The sequence below is a fragment of the Temnothorax americanus genome, unplaced genomic scaffold (genome assembly GCF_048541705.1).
Source record: "Temnothorax americanus isolate GAGA-0224 unplaced genomic scaffold, ASM4854170v1 Scaffold5, whole genome shotgun sequence".
Classification (NCBI taxonomy): domain Eukaryota; kingdom Metazoa; phylum Arthropoda; class Insecta; order Hymenoptera; family Formicidae; genus Temnothorax; species Temnothorax americanus.
The window spans coordinates 1473734-1491601 of NW_027509657.1; the positions used below are offsets into that span (position 1 = coordinate 1473734).

The following is a 17868-nucleotide window of genomic DNA, read 5'->3' on the forward strand; positions in this document are numbered from 1 at the left end:
TTGTGAATTGAAGGATCGGATTCCCTCTCATTTACTCTTTCGCCGTTTTCTATAACGATTTTTGAATTGTCATTATTACCTTCGGCAGAAAATCGGGATTGCGGTCAAGTAAAAAGTCGTGCGTGCGAAATATTTTTTAACACATTATTTTATTTAGTTTTTTCTTCTTAAAAAAAGAATGAACTTGAAATCTCGGTTGTCGGGTTTTTTCATTTGGATTCTGGCGAGTAATGGGCATTTTCGAAGCGACGATACACACTAAGTTTGCAAATTGAACTAGCTATATATATATATATATATATATATATATATATGTATATATATGTATAATATTTATATATAAGATAGGTTTTCCGCTTCTCGCGCGTTTACAGCATAGTACATCAGTAGCGATGCATAATATTTATGTCTTTATATTCTCCCTGTTGCTCTGTTTTTATTTCTTTTTCGCTCACTCTCTCTCAGGTTTTCTCTTGTTCTCTTATTCTTGCGTGCAAGCTCTTTAATTTTTTTCTCATTTATACACTAACACATTTTTCAAATATCGGTATTTTCGAGGGCTTTAAAGAATTATGACAGATATTTTTCTCACTCAATATTTCAACACATATATTTCTCTCTCTTTCTCTCATTTTTCTTTCTCTCTTTTTCGTTCTCCCTCTCTTTCTCTCATTCTCTCAGCACACCGCATATAGATATTATTGGCAGAGGTACATTTCACGTGCATAACGTGTATTTAATTTCTTGAAGAAGAGAAATGAGACATATAATCGTGGCGTCACGCGTGCGTCTTCATGTAGACTACGATTTTTTGATACAATTTGAATTTCATATTTTCCTTCCGCCGTGCGAATAAGAATCGTATTTCGAACGTAATATTTGATAAAATATTTCACACGTATAGAATTTGACATCAATTCGTTATGCTTTGATGAATTTACAAGCGATAACTTCAAAAATTCGCCGGAAGTTTGTTTCACGAGCTTTTCTAAATTTTCGATGTTTAATATATCTCGTTTTTCACTTTGTTGATTTAAAGTTAGAAAGAAATATATTTCAGGATCTCTAAAAAGTATAAGCTAATGCCCACTTATACTCCCGCATTTTAATTATAGTAAACAAGTTTAAACATCAAACCACTTTGCGATTATTAGGTATTGTACGTCGTAAAGTTTTCTTTAAATAAACTTCAAAATTCATCAAAGAATTTGCGGCGCGAAAGAAAATACTGTTGCACAGTTTGCAGATAGAAACGACGGAAGAAATAAGATTTTTCTTTCAATTACAATTGGCTGAATCTTGTATATTAAATTCAGCATGACGTCCGCGCGAGCGCACGATGATTATATTATTAATTGCTAAATATACATACAATCTCTTCGCTCGATCTCTTCTCAGAAAAAAACAAGTATTCCTTTTTTTTTTAAGCGTTTTCGCGTACGTTTACGTCTACGTATATGTATAGGTAATATACAGTAAAACTTTTTACAATGACAGGAAGCACGACGGGACGCCGCGCAGCGCGCCCGAGATCGCCATCTTCGCGAATTCTCACCCAGGAAAAACAACCCGGCTTTCGGTTTACGAGACTCGCTCTGAATTCTCGAGCTCGCGAAAAAGGACAAAGGAGCTTTCTCGTGAATTCTCGAGCCCGAATTTTAGCGTCTTGTAAATTTCTCGGAAGTTCTCGGCAAATTTTCGATCTCTCACGAGCTTGAATTGCATGCTGCGCTCCTCCAGCGTGCCAAGTCATCTGACCGCATTAAGAGAGATAGAAAAAGACAGACAGACAGAGAGAGAGAGAGAGAGAGAGAGAGAGAGAGAGAGAGAGAGAGAGAGAGAGAAATAGAGAAATAAGTAGAAGCAGTCGGAATCGTGCCAGACGATCGCGCGCATGGCAGCGTTGATATCTTTCTTCACCGCCGTCGTGCTTCCGCATTCGTGCATCACGACGCGCATTGTTCTACGCGTGCCCTTTTCTTAAATTAGTTTATTTTAAAGTTAAAGCTTTCAATTTTTTCACTTTTTCCCGAAGCTTTTTACACGATGCTCGCAATGGCACGCGGCTATCAAAGCCACTATAGCGTCGCGCGTTTAGCGCTCAATACGAAAAACTGAACACGAAAGTTGAAATCGATTTTTGCTTCAACATTCCACAACAAGTATATGTCAAAAATCGATTTTATATACGTTATATATATTCGCTTCAATCATCTGCGTTCTGACTCTGTTTAAAATTCGGAGTCGCACTTTTAGCGCTAAACGCGGGACGAGCTTCTCGCGACATGCGACGATACGACACTCATTTTATTCCTTTTATTCGATTTTTCCTTCGCGTTTAGTCGCTCATATATGTTCGTTGCAACATCTATACGCGATACACGCACGCATTGCACGCACGCACTCACGCATATATACGTAACATAAACACAGGCCAGCGGTTGCTCGCTTTCCGACTCGTCAACTTGTTCTGAGTTTCCGTCTCTTTGCGTTCCTTTCCCGATTTATCCGTTTCGTCTTTACGTTTCTATTTTTTTCGATCACTGGACTTTTTTATTTCTAAATTTGTGAGGCGACGACGAAATCGCAAAGGCGCGATGATCTTCATACGGACGAAGCTAGGGATTTGCAGCGTGCCGAATTACAATTCATTGTCAGACAATATCTATGTCCAAAAGATGCATAAGACATGTCAAAACGGTTTGGAAGTAAACATTTAAATAATATATATATAAATGATATGTAAAATTCTCTTGTGTTGAAACATTTGTTAAAAGAGGGAAAGAGAAATATGATCTGTATAATAAAAATTACATTATCGATCAGATATTATCTAATTTGAATCTGACAATCTAAATTCTAAATTGATTAGTCAAATTTTAAATGCGTTACTGATTTGTTATCGCAATCGATGCCCAGCCGCCTTTTCATATTTTCATCGAATGTCCGAATTATATGTGGGGACTCGAAGAGCTTTCGCGATCTCTTCTCCCCACAGTCTCTATTATTCTAATATCTTCCTTCTGGGCCTCGATTCTCTAACGAGAAACGTATGCGCAAACTCTTATCTAACAGAAAGGCTGCAAATTGATTGGTTATCGCACAGTTTTTAGCTAATAAGCTTGCAGCTTTTCTGTTAGAGCAGAGTTTACGCATACGTTTCTCGTTAGAGAATCGAGCCCCAGATCTGATATCTTCCTCGCGCGTTTCGGGTATTCTAGTTTTGCGAACGTGTAATATTAAGGCAACTTTTGTTACTAATTAATAATTTACTGTGTGTTACAATTTTTTTCTCCCATTTTCTCTCTACGACCTTTGCGCAACGAAGAAACGTCAGCCCTGATTTTCGGATTCTTCGGTTTCTCGAATGTACATTCAGTACGCTTTACTATACGAAACTACGTTACATTCGGACGCCGCGTGCACAAGTGTCGACAAAATATTAAAAAATTACAACTAACTTGGCTATTCAGGTAAAATTGTATACAACAGATAAAACTGTTATAGAAGTTTATCTCCAATTAGATAAAAATTAATTAAGTAAGAATAATTAAACATACATAAAATTATAAAATAAAACTAAGTAAGTAAAAATTAATTTTTCTATTTACATTTCAGAGAATACTTTATTATCCATGTAATTATGTACTCCAACGTTTATCATGACTTTTGTGTCGGATGCTAATAAATATACTATATTGTGTTCCGACTTTTTACTCTTTCAATTCGCGTCTTTAATTTTTAAACACTGCGATACCCGCGTGCACGCATATGCCAGAAAGTATATAGAAACGCGAAAGCACTCCGACCGGAAGAAATTGACGTTCTGCAACGATTCCGTCTTCTGCACTTCAATTCGCTAATCACGTTCATATACCACGGCTACACATATGACTTAATTAGATTCAGACTCACATATCAACGGGTTACTCTTGGATATATTTATAATATGTATACATATATGCGTATATAGAGATCCGGCATAATATATATGTATATATTTATATGTATATAAATGTATATAGTGTTATCGACGAGATTTTTCGATTATTTGCAAAAGTATGAAACTCTACGGAGCCTCGGCACCGACACGCCGAGAGATTCTATAGCGACGAAAAATTTCTCTCCTTCACATTCGCCTCTCCTTTCTCTCCTGCGGCCTCTTTTTTTTTGCTATTATGATTATTTATTATCGACAGGGCGTTCAAATATGTCTCGCACTATACGCTTTCAATATTCGTTTATACCAATTATATATATGCGCAACATGTATGCGTGTATCCTTTACGTGTTTTATATATTTATAGACTAGACGCATCATATGTATGTCTCTATATATGTCGTATTTATATATTTATATATGTATAGATAAAGTAGAAAAACTTAACGATAATAATTTTCTCTCTTCTAGTTTCTTCTGTCTTTATTCATTACTCGCCCGAGAAAATCTCGCGCTTTATTAAGTTCCTAATCCCATCGCGGTTATACGTTTGCGTTATAGATACAAGTAAAGTGATGAAGTTATACGTGCGCACACTGCGCAATTCATTTGTGTATACTCCCTGCTCTCTTACAATATGCTATATATCGGTCGAGAAACAACTCGATAAATCTCTCTTTCTCTCACTGTCACTGCCTAACGCGTGTTACTTCGTGTTCCGTGTTCGTTTTCCCTGGCAAGCCGAGAGAATTTCTCTATTTCCGTTTCGTTTGCAGCGTGCACCGGATGGATTCACACCGGATGAATGATGCGCACCGTCATGAAGCGGATATTCTGTTTACCTGTTTTAGCGAGCTTCCCGCAAGCACCTCACTCTGTATGTGTGTGTTTTTTGTCTGTTCATGTGTGTGTCCGATGTACTTTATTCATAATTTATGTATACGTATATATTTATAGTCTACGTACGCGGAACGCGCACGTGTCGTTTATCGGCGGCGATCAATGGAATTCTCTAATGTGGAAAATGTTTCGCTTATCCCGCTTGTTCATCCCTATTTCTTTCCTGCGGGCTCTGCACGTTTGGACGTCCGGCGTTAGAGAACTTTCTGCGGTGTCGTGACGCGATTCCTATCTATTTTTTCTCGTTAGCGTTAGTTCGTTTTAATATCACTGAAAACCCGACGACACGTCGAGGGCTCGCGTGATCGCGATTTGATCGAATGTGCTGTGAGGTCGTATTTAAGTGCACTATACAATTCTACAAAACATATGATGAAGTATGTAAGAAGTTATGACTTGGAACTAAAAAAAGAACAAAAATATTAGTAATTATTGTTTTTAATTTTCATAATTTGAAAAAGATATTTGGAAGAAATAATCCGGATTTATTTTGTTAATTATTTAGTAATGCCAATTAATTTTGTTCACTATCCCATTTATTTATATGGTTTTCTTCTTTGTTCGTCGATAGTAATAAACGATTAACGGATTTCATCAATTATATTTTACCATAATAATAAATAAATTAATTTTTTATATAAAACCTATGAAACGTCCACTAAAATACAATTGCAACATATGAAAATTAGTATGTATATGCAACATCTAGCACATAATATAATTATCAAAAACGTCAAACTAGTTTTGCATTATTTATATATATAAGCGCTTTTTTATTGTATCAAATAAAATATCTATTTATTTTTTTCATCGATCACGTGATACCTTCGAAGATCGTCGAGTCGCGTCGACACGAATTTGGATACTATATTCTATTAACGCTATTATTTTAATTTTTTTTTTAAATTCTGTTAAACTCCTAACTTTTCGTCCTAATCACGCACACTTTTCAATTCGACATTTGATAATAATCTCTCGCGCGGGATTATACATCTTGCCACGTATCTAAGAATATAAGAGTCTTTTGTTATCGCCTGCCATTGGATGCTGTTAGACGGGTCGCAGAGTAGTCGTTATTGTTATCCTTATTGTTACCCTTATCGTAGTATTATTACTATCATTATTATTATTACAGTTATACTAGTTTTTAGGACTATAATCGGTATCTCATTATTAACATTAATTACATTATTGTTATATTATTTAATAATAATTTAATCACGGTTTCGTCTTGAAATTCTCACGTTTATCTTTAAATTAACACTTTTAAAAACAGTAATTATGTTAATATTTATATCAGATTACACGTACGGTTGATTAATTCCTTGTTTACGAGTTTGGTCATCATCCTTTTACGACATTAGAAAGTCTGTGAAGATTGAAAGAATTTTTCCATTACCCTTTCACGCATATATACGTTCTGTATATGCATACGTATACTGCGTGTATATTAAATGATGGCATACATTATACGTGCACATTCTGCATTCTTTTTTTTTGTTCCTTTCTCTCTCTCTCTCTCTCTCTCTCTCTCTCACTTTCTCTTTATCTTTCGCTTTCTGCCGTTTAAAAATCATATATCTATCGATTCATCCATGTATTTTCTTTGAGCCGCATTTACACTTCATGTTTAATATTAAATTTACCTATTCATTCATAATAAAATTAAAAGTTCGACGATTTGCATCTCACACACACACAAACATGTCTAATTTGATTCCGCATTTATATTAATCTCAATTTTCGCACGAATACAAATATTAGAATTAAATGATTAAATTGTTATTGAATATTATTATTTTTTATTTCACGCTGAACACAAACACAATATTCGGAATTCAAAAAAAGAGAAGAAACTTCGACGACATTTTTGCGTTAAATGCGGCTCTTTTTCTTTCTCTCCACTTCTTGAGTTAACATGTACTTTTGGATCCGCAAATTGGCTTATCGACCGTATCGTCGGACCGGCTACGTTTTTTTCGAAATATATTTATCACAGAAAAACATTTTTATGAATATTTAATCTTATTCGCGCGTACATACACGCACACACGCGCGCGCATTGTAATCGTTCAATTTTGTCACAATGTTGCGGATCTTTATGAATCATTGTCAATCTCAGTTTATCTTGAGAAATTCGCTAATACCAGCTAAAAATTTTTTAGACAAATTGTAAACTTTATACTTCTCAATAATCTTTTAACTTTTTCGAATATTAAAAGCAAGTAAATCTGATTTTATTTCTTATTCTGTTTGTAAAAAGAAAAGCATAAAAATAATTTAAAAAAGACAATTCTATGGACCAATATTAGCGAATTGACTGATATAGTATTCCTTTCTATATCGCATTCATTCCTATTGATTCTAATTATAAACCTTCATAGCGATTAACGACGTTTATACACGATACGATATACAATCAAGTTTTTAAAGCACTTAAAAGAAGAAAATACACGACTCTGATTATACGTCACTATTAAAAATGCGCTCACGAGATCCTCGGTGATCCTTTCTTTTCTTCTTCCTTTCTTTCTGTATCTATCTCTCTCGTCTCCAAAGTAACGTCTTTATATCATAGAAGAGAGAGCATTTGATTCTGATTCAAATATGATTTTTCTGGACCTGGAAATATAATTAATGTCATGAAGATATCAATTATCCCAACTCTCTTGAATTATCTTTTTATTATTAATTTTTATTATTTTACATTACTATATATATGTATATATATATCAGACAATATATTAAAGCGATTGGATAAGTCTGTAATCTTCTCTTTGGAAAAATTGATCTTATTATATATTGTTGAATTTTTAATCGCTGAATAATACAAACAAGTTCGATGATTAACGTCCGTTCATTCACCAAGGATCTTTATATGCCGATCACGCTGGAAAATCAGTCACTCTTTCTTTCTTTTTTTCACTCCCATTCTTTCTCCCCACGTGAATTTCCCCATTGCATGCACACATTTTTTTCGATTTAACTACTTACATTAATTAATGTCGTTACGTAGTGGCAATATTATCGTTTATTTTGACTTAGCCGATACACGAAAATTACGCAAACAAGCACAGAGCAGCGCGTCGGAAATCAATCGAATCATTTGAGAAACGAAGTAAGTCGGCCCTGTTTCTTCCAAAGCTTTTCCTTAAAAACGCCGTAGCTATCTTTGATGATTACACAAAAATAAATAAAAATCAAAGTAGCAAAACAAAAGCAAAATACTTTGTGAAGAAAGATCTATCATTGTCTGGCGACTTGATTATTATAGCCGAGCTGCCTCGCTTCTCAAATATGTCGATTCAATTATCTTACATCCATTCAATCGTTTCTTCGTTTTCTCGCTTTCTCTCCCTCTCTTTCGCTCACCGAGTATGTATGTACACTTACGTACAGATATATCATAATATTTATACGTGTCGCAGAAAAAAAAAGAAACGTACGTTTATGTACATCTACGTATTCTCGTGTCTGTGTTTTCGCTTAAAACACCCCGTACGATTGGCAGTATGTTAAATGTGTTTTTATGTATAATATAAATGATTCTTCTTCTTTTTTTCTTTATTACGGAATCTCGTTTCGGATACGTTTCGGATACGCTTCGGATACGCTCGTTTATCAAGCTTTTCGTTTTGCGAATAATTCTCTCGACTTTTCTCTATTTTTGTTTTCTCCTTTGTTCTGTCACCCGTCGTATAAACGCACGATCGACGACATGATGAAAATTCACGAGTTTAAAGACAAATTAATTACATAAAGTGATGTCCCTCGCTTATCTCTCACGAATCGCGCGCACTTCGTTAATTAGCACACTTAGTATTACAGTAATGATAGTAAACAGCGTTAATAGCGACGATAGTAGAATAGTTTAGTAATAGTAGTAGTTGTAGTAATAGAGTAATAGTAGTAGTGATAGTAGCAGCAGCAATAGTAGTAGTAATAGTAACAGTAGTAGTAGTGGTAGTAGCGGTAGTAAATCGTAATATAGTAGTAATGGTAGTAGCGGTAGTTAGTAGTTAATAGTGTAATAGTAGAGTGAAGTAGTTGTTTCTCGTCTCTTTCTGCGGGTGTTAAATTTAATAACGGTACCGTATTAGCAGTGATAAGTAATAAATATTGTAATTCAATTATACGCAGTAATTTACAGGAGTGCTTTTGAAAACCGTATGGTAAGAACTGTTTTTACCTCTCCGCGTCTATTCTCTTTCTCTCTTACGCGTCTCCCCCCCCCCTCGGATATCTCGCGACAACTGTTCTTCCCTTCTTATCCCGTATTTCAAGTGCGCGTTCCTCGATCGTAGTCCTTATTTCCTGAACTTTCTCCTAATCACTCTTGATTGGCACGAATCGCGAGGCAACATCCGCGCGAATTAACGACGACGTTCTCCTCCTTTCCTGCTTCTTGATTTTATCCTTGCGATGACTACGATCGTCTCGCGTTTCGATTTGACAAGAACCGCGACTGCGAACAATATCGATATTTCATAGCGGCGGTCCTTGCGTATCTCTCTCTTTCTATCTCTCTCGGCGAAGCGGTTTCTGATTATTCGCATTTGATTAGGGCATCGCTTTCGCGCGATTTTGTTAATGGTGAAATGGAGCTAATCAGAATCCCGGCAAAATTATTATATAGAATTCTTTTTTGTTTCGACCTTTGACCTAACTTCTAATCCTATTAACCTTTTCCTCATTGGTTTCCCACTTGATTCGTCGGAAAACACCCACTTACCAGTCCGTTCTGTTCGCGCGACCAAATTTCCCGACGAATCGTCTGACGATTACTTACAGCGAAAAGACACGAAACATTTTCAGATTACGAAATAAAACATCATCATTTCGGATTACTTTGTTTATTTCGAAATCTTCAGTTTTTAAAACTGAAACTGACGATATAAGAACCTTATTGAACTCTGAAACCAATTGCTATTTGATCTTTCCACTTTCCACTCCCTCGATCTCCCTTCGATTGTCCTTCAATTAACGTCGTCGTTGAACAATTAACATCACTTAATCGGCGCTTTCACGAGTGGAAGTGGAACGATACGGTACATCAGTCGCGATTTCCGACGATTTCGTGGGGGAGGTTTTCTTACGCACGCACGCACATAATCATACGAACATACATACATACATACATACATAAATACACACGTACGTAAGAGAACGTTTCGTGGTGATCACAGCGCAATTCGGGCGTTCTATGAGTCTCTCCTCCGGAAAATCGTATAAAAAGTAAGTCTTCCTCGGAGACGATTTCCGCTCGATCGGACCGAGGTAAGATTGAAATATTAACTCGCGAATAATATCGGAGGGTTCGAGCTCTCCCGGAACGTCCGCTCAATTATTCAATCACTGTCGTACACGACGAGTTTCACTGCAACCTACCACCTTGTCTCTCGACGTAGCCGTCGCTCGTGCGATCTCGAGAGATCCATCTCTTTCGTTTCGCCGTACGTCGTTCGCGACAATGTAGAGCGTCTTCAACGACAGCGATGGAATGGAATTCATCTTGGGGACGATCCCTTCGGATCTTCGGACAATCGCGCCAGGCGATCGTTTCCCCCGATTCTTCTAACCCGCGCTCCAGGCTTCGAGATCGGATCTTCGAGATTCGCCGAGCTCGGCCTCGTTTGATTGCACTTCGATCGATTCGTAGAACTACGCGCGTCGCACTCCTCCTCGTTCGCGGATTTCGTGCGACGTTGACATGTGAATGATAGCATCCGCCGATTTCCCCTTTCGTGCGTTCGCACAGAAATCGACTTCTCTGGTGTGTGTTTGCTGACCCTGTTCGGTCGCCGTGTTTAGCCATCGGAGATCGTTCCGAACATCGTCCGCCTGGAATCGTTTTCCCGTTTTCAACTCTCTTAGATCTCTTTCGGTTGCCGCAATGCCGTGACCGGAATAACTCCTTCGTGTAACCGGTTCCTTGGCCAGTCAAAATCTGGAGGGAGAGCCTCCAGAAGCTTCGTCGACCGCGGCACTTTCGTTCGCCTTCACATCAAAATCAACGCGCGTCCCACGTGGACGACTATCACGCGCAAACTCTGAGACGCCTGGGGGCGTCCACGTTACCGGACCACCGTCCAGGGTCCCACTTTGGCTAGCACCAATCGTCGTCGTCACTGTCCGAGTGCCTCGACCTGCTCAAAAACATTATCCGTCCGATCAAGACGTTATTACAATTTGGAGCGAAATAGATATATTATATATTTTCAAAAACGTGTTGGCAAATAGATTAAGACAATTTGTAAATCATTTCTCAATTTAATATAAAATCAATGAATTTCAGAGACTTTGAAGAGGTACTTCAAGAAAAGCCAAACAAAGATTAATTGTAAGATAATTAATTTTAATAATGGAGAAAATAAAATGAGGGGGAGGGAAAGAAAGAGGCGGCAAGAACCCTTTACCTCTCTCTAGGCGCTCTCTTGGGCTGCGGCTTGATCTGTGGCTTGTAACCGTTGGGCACCGTGCTGGGTAGCGCACGACCACCGCGGCCCATCGCGACAGCTTGCTCGAAGCTCAACGGGTCATGGCTCGGCTGCATGCTGGGGGGCGGCATGTGCGACGGCGGATGCGGATGCTGCAGCACATGACCGGTCATGGGTCCCACCGGCACGTGGGCCGGTCCGCTCGGCGGCGCCATGACGTGTGGTCCGTGGGTAGGCGAGGCGTTCAGCTTGGGGAAATTGATGTTGGCCGGTTTCAGCTGTAGGGTCGACGGCTTATTCGGCGTCGGCGGCAGCCGGCGACCCTGGCCTCTCCTCGCGACCAGCACCGGATAGCTGTGTTGATGCGGATGATGTCGATGATGATGATGATGCGGACGACCGCCTATCGGGCTGGGACTCCTCGAACGCTGCTCCAGACTCGTCGTGCCGTAATGGCCACCGCGCTCGATCCTGTGAACCGGACTCGGCGACCTGGCCGGACTTGTCGAGGCGCTCCATGGACCTAATGTGAACACGCTCGTTAAAGTCTTCCGGTCTGCACTGTACGCGCGGCACAATCGTTAAACGGCGGGGCTTTTTTCACACACGGCGCAAGGGTTGCTCGACAAGTAATTCATAAGCGTGTGGTTGTTGAGAAGCCGTTTAGGGACCTGATACGGGGACCGGACAATTTTCGGATAGTAATTTTCGATATTACTGTTCGCTCGTAAAGATAATATTGTCTGATTAAAGGGCTTACAATGAAACAAAATTAATCTAGATTCAATCACTCGGTCTCTGTGCGAAAGTCGAAGAGCTCGATTTGTCGAAAAGGATTCAGGATTGACGAATTAATGATATCATTCTAACACTATATGTAACTCTATTAATAGTGACTAACTCTTTGTAGGGCTAACTATTTTTTTGTTTTAAGACAGAATGTCGACTATGTTTATTAAATGTGATATAATGAAAACTTAATTTAATAATGGAGTAACTGATGTGATTTTTCTGATTTCTACATTTTGCGAAATTAATCATTACGAGTCGATAATACGATTTTTGAAAAGTAATGAGAAAAAATACCAAATATGTGCTAGTTATCTTGAAATTATCCGAAGGAGGATTAATGCAACATGCTTGTAGTGTTTTCGTGTTTGTAATGCTGTGAAATCAAGTATGTGCAATCAATAGTGCAAACACATATCGGTGCCGGTGCTCTAGATATTAACGTGTTTAAATTCTACGAGGCATCTAACGTGTCGCATGCGCACGCATTCTACGGTACTAAATTATTAAAGTACGGGTGCGTCAATAATCGTGATAATCTCAACAGTTATTGTGCAAAATCCTCAAACTCTTTAATTCTCTTGCAAACAAGCTAAATTATGCCTCAATTGCATACAATTCTAAAATTCATATCGTTACGCCCGAGCGCCGTTTCACGAATTTACTCGCGGGAATGAAAGAAACTGATTTAGGAGATTAATGATTTACGAAATGCGAAGATTGATGATTAAGAGCCGCAAACGCTCACGAAACCCGCTCAGACTCTCAGATGTCTCCTTGTTTATCATTTGATCGTTCATCAATTCTAGAGATGATTTTGTTGCTTCACATCGATTGCCTCATATCGATCGAATATCGCGGATTGTAGGAGACACGAGGACGTAACAATATAATTATTTGAAAACTAGGATGTGAAATTAATTAAATACGCTGTAAAAATACGATCGGCACATACATTTTACATCTTTCAAAACATATCTATCGCGTCAATTATCTATATTAATCTATAAAATAAAAATTGTACTTGTGGATTGTATTTTAGAACTGAACGCACTATGAAAACATATCGACAGATTACAATAACGATCGAATATAATCTAAGACGATCGATTAGTCAATTTCCTTGATCGATTAAACTATTTAATAATCTCAACAGCGTCTCTAATGTAAAATAAGCATCGAGTAGCAACAAGAAGAGAAACGCTTTCGATGTAAACGTGTTAAACATTAATGCTGTTGGTGTTGTACATATCGATTGTTTGGAATCTCTATTGCGTTTGTGGTGTCTTCTGCGTGTGTGTGTGTGTGTGTGTGTGTATCTGCTGTGTGTACGTGTAAATGTGTATCATCGCAAAACAGGTACGAAGAAAAAATTGTGAAAGCCAAACGATCGTATTGATTATGTAGTAACATCATAATTGCATCGTGGAAACAAGGGAATGAAGAAGAGGAGAGTTGTGAAAGAAATTACCATCGTCGTAATAGTCGCAGTGGTCGTAATAGTCTGTGTAGGCGCATAACAGAACAGAATGAAGAAACGTATTACATCGAGTATCACACAGAGCTTTTCTGCCTCGAGTAAAATCAACATTATAGCAACATTCATGTTTTTTTTTATATATATAAAAAACCGTGACCACGAACTCTCTTTCGTTGCTTCCACTGATCGCCAAACAAATTGCAATCTACAAAATTTATTGATTGACAATTTTCAAGAGTGTAATAGAACGGTGTATGCACAATCGCGGTTATCTTCGTAGAAGATAGATTTTCTGAAACAATAGTTTAAGTTTAAATATATCACCAAGCCGGTTGGAGATTAATCATAATTAATAAGAATCAATAATAATTAATAATAATCAATAATAATCAATAATAATTATATAATGGAAATAACACCAAGAAAATGAAGGTATCGGTGATTACGGTGATAGAATAAATACAAGGATGCTGTGTTCGTAGTATAATCCAGGCTGATAAAAGACAACGAGAATAGAGAAACCGGTTGGGGATGACCAACACGAAATAGAGTTCGCTGTCGTGGTTCCGTGAAAAAGACTTATCGTTGCACCGTCGTGGCTTTCGCTGGTCGGAATTATCGCCGGTACGTCGTACCTCGTATCCTATGCCGATGATTATATTGTGACGAGTGGGGATGATGTGTGTGCCTTTGTATCTCGACGAGGTTGCTAACGGTGTCGCTAAACCCTGGTCCTTCATGATAATGACCGTGATGGTCGTACCGGCCGTGTCGCCTTGGCGATGGCGATCTAGGCATTATTGGCGAGTGTCTTCTGCAAATTATGACAACAACGAGTGAGAAAATCACAACGCGTCGCGTAGCGTCGTGTAATCCAGCTAATACGTTAGCCATGTCTATAATCAAGTACTGATGGAAAATCGAAGACATCGGTGTCTTCGAACATCATCCTTGATACATTGATTTGGAATATATCGAAGTTTAATTTCCCCGATTTTAATGTAGTATATTTTACTGAAATATATATTTCATTAATTTCTTTTACATTTGACATTAGACTTTCGGGTTTCATTCATTTCTCAAATTACTATTACAATTAGTCGCCCACAAATGGCCCTTCCTTAGAATTCTTCGTATCAATTAATAACATTAATTAATTAATTAATAACAATGCGCACGTGTGCATTTCTTTCCTTTTCTCGAGACTCTCTTGCTTACACACTACGCCCAATACCTTATACTTGGCGATCGCGAACGTTTAGGAGGTCCCGAGGGATGATGCGGACGAAGGACTCTGTCACCAGGATGCGTGAGACTCTCGAGGCTACCGGCACGCGAGTCGGACGGTATGACGTCTTGCAGCTCCTAAACGAGAACAGACTTGCGACTTAGTAGTTTGTCTGCGTAATTCAAAATCGGATCGGGAATCGAAGGGGGAGTCGGGGTGTGTTGCCGGTTCTTTGTCTTTAGCAATATCGCGCTGTTCGGTTCGCGCGCGTTCCGAACAAGAAGCTATCGCAACACCGACTATCGAGACGCCTTTTGTCTCCGGAATTTCAAAAGCAGACGCACGTTTGACTCGTCATTCGGCTCATTCGTATTAGAAACCTATAATTAATGAAATATTATTCACATACATAGTGTATCCATATATTGTAAAAATTACGAGCAGTTTAGATTTTAGATCAATCAAAGTAACAATTGAATAAATATATTTTCCGCTAATAAAATTAATAACATTGGTAAAATTTTACCAACTGTCAATTTTATTATTGCGCAATGTCGCAGTGACAATCATAATGATCAATGTTACATGAAGAAAACGCGGGACAATATTTTTTTTTATTTAACACGTGCGATCTGCTTCTCTTTATAATTTTCAGCCTACACTATTATCACTATTAACAAAGTTAAATGTAGCTTCGCAAAAAAAATCAGGAGAAATTAAGAGATATAAGGCGGAGTAAGAGTAATTCACACACAGAGGTACATACATATGTGTGTGTTAAATGGCATGCAAGTTAGAAAAGTCTCGCTCATGCACATGCACTCGTCAGTAAAATTCCGATCGCTTGATTGGAAGAAAAAGGGAGGTGTCTTCCTCTTCGTGACGGAAGTATCCCTCGCAAGAGTTGTGCTCTCTTACTTACTTACCGGGACGTGGACATAAAGAATCAAGGCAAAATGTGACAGACGAGAGGAGAACGAGGCAGTCGCGCGATCGTGTTGACTGCTTCGTTGCTCCGGCGATATAATCCTAAGGCCGAAAGCAGCAAGGGACAAGGGGGTGGAAGCTGTTCTATGTATCGACACGAGAAGAGTCGCTAAGAACGTTCCGGGTGATAGACGTGACTATTTCTCTATGTGGTGTTCGCGCTAGAGCGTGTGTTTCTAGGTGTCATTTATTATTTACAGGAGGCTCTAAAACACACTCAAGATCAAGATCGATTCTTTCAGCGAGCAGTGAAAGAAATTTCGCGCGATGCGCTGCAAGTGGTAAAAGCACGCGATTCGTCCGACGTCAAACTACAATTTCTTCCGATTCCACTTCCGAATCGGTCTTGAGCGTTCTCGATCACGACATCACGGGCAATACCTCTCGATCCGCGCGATGTTTCTTGAATAATTAATCTTTAAGGATCGGAAACATTGAGATTCGGATTGATAGAGAACATCGATTGGCTTATCAAAACGGTTCGTCCTAATCTAATTTAAACACAGGTGTGTTCCAATTCGTCTAGCGGGAGTTTAACTGTTTTTTCTGAAATCTAATTTTATACTAACAGGACTTTTTATCTAAGGGCGTTCTTCGTTTATCTAGATGTTATTACAAGCATTTTTTTTAGGGAGAAGGTCACATTTTCTAAAAATACTTTAGGTGACACAATTAATTACAATATACTAAGTGCGAGCATCCTAGTTTAGATCAATGGAGTAGAGCAAATTCGCGATAAGAGACGATCCTAATCTAAAATTATTTTCAGATAAAATAGAACGGTCTACATGATCTATATTTGATTACAGGATGTTTCTGTATCTCAATAAATTTTTATCATTAAATTGTTAACATTCGCGATAAAAGAATAAATATCAATATCGAGAAATGTCTTATCTATTTTAACGATAAATGCTTTAATGTGTACATAAAAATATTTTATACTATTAAAAGAGACAAAAATAATTAAATAAACATCTCTAATGTAAAAACTTGGCTTGTTATATTGAATAAAATTAACTTTTTATTTTAATAAAAATTAACGCATTATTATTCAAAAGCTATCAGTTTTATAATCAAAAATACTATGTCTTTTAATTCTTTAAATAAGATTAATTCCAGAAAAAAAGACAAAAGTTTCAAGGAAAATAGCTCCGAGAGCATTCCGGTTCAGAAACATCTTGCAGTTGCTACAGAACTAACACATCTTAAACGCATCGTACACACGGTCGCGATTCTTATATTATGACTGACATTTTGAGCGAGACAACGGGCAAGGTCTTTTCCGACTTTTTTTTTCTATCGCGATCTATTTCCGGTAGGGTCAAAGGGGGGAAGAGAAGGACAATCTCGAAATATCGAGGAAAGTTTTTTCTTTTGAGCTTGGACCGAGCCGACACCTTCTGGTAACGGATCGAGGAGCGAGGTGCGTAGGTGTTCTGGTGTTGGTAGTACGAGGGTGGTCGGTGGTCATGATGATGGTGATGGTGGTGGTGGTGGTAGTATTGGTGATGGTCATAGTATTGATCATTGTCGGTATCGTAGTAGTATTGGTCGTGATGGTGATGGTCGTGGTAGTAGTTGTTTTGATCATCCCGCTGGGAGGACACCTCGGCCAGCAATGGCTCTAGCTCGGGGGCGCGATCCTCGCCATTAACTACGAGTACAACCCCAGACCCACCCCCTCCCTGGCTACTCTCTCCGCTGCTGCCTAGTATATCGTACTGGCGAGACATCTTCCAGTTCACCTTTTTGTTTCTGAAATCAGAGCGACCGCCACCCTCCGGTGTATTCTCGACAAAGAAATATATGCTGACAAAAAAAATAGACTATGCATCACACAATATAAAATTGTTAACATTTTTTCGTAATTTGCGAGGCGTCCGTTAATTAAGTTATCGTTCAAATAACCGTAAATTATATAAATTCTGATTTATATATCTAAATCGGACAAAATTGGAATACAGATCAAGAAATCGATGAATTTCAATCAATTACTTTGCCTTTTAAAGAACCGGGCTATTAAAAAGTTTCTCTAAGAATATTTGCATTGTCTACCGATGTGTAGAAGTAATTAATCTAATTAAAAACCTCTTTTATCTCGTCC

At 38.2% G+C, this 17868-nt stretch overlaps 1 protein-coding gene across 16 annotated transcripts in view; it reads right to left on the reverse strand.

The window, feature by feature from the left end:
- Positions 1-130: 130 nt before the first annotated feature.
- Positions 131-17868, reverse strand: part of Cac (calcium voltage-gated channel subunit cacophony) — a 169843-nt gene continuing 152105 nt past the window's right edge. For 11 of the 16 annotated variants that reach the window (XM_077418699.1, XM_077418698.1, XM_077418697.1 and 8 more), the window contains 6 exons: positions 17162-17519; positions 14781-14911; positions 14182-14360; positions 13538-13570; positions 11257-11800; positions 131-10986 (listed from right to left, as the gene is read on the reverse strand). In XM_077418699.1, coding sequence (XP_077274825.1) covers positions 10947-10986; positions 11257-11800; positions 13538-13570; positions 14182-14360; positions 14781-14911; positions 17162-17519 — 1285 coding nt within the window. In that variant the 3' untranslated portion in view covers positions 131-10946. Of the gene's footprint in view, positions 10987-11256; positions 11801-13537; positions 13571-14137; positions 14361-14780; positions 14912-17161; positions 17520-17868 lie in introns of those variants that run through there. The other 5 variants (XM_077418710.1, XM_077418708.1, XM_077418704.1 and 2 more) reach the window with 4 other exon arrangements.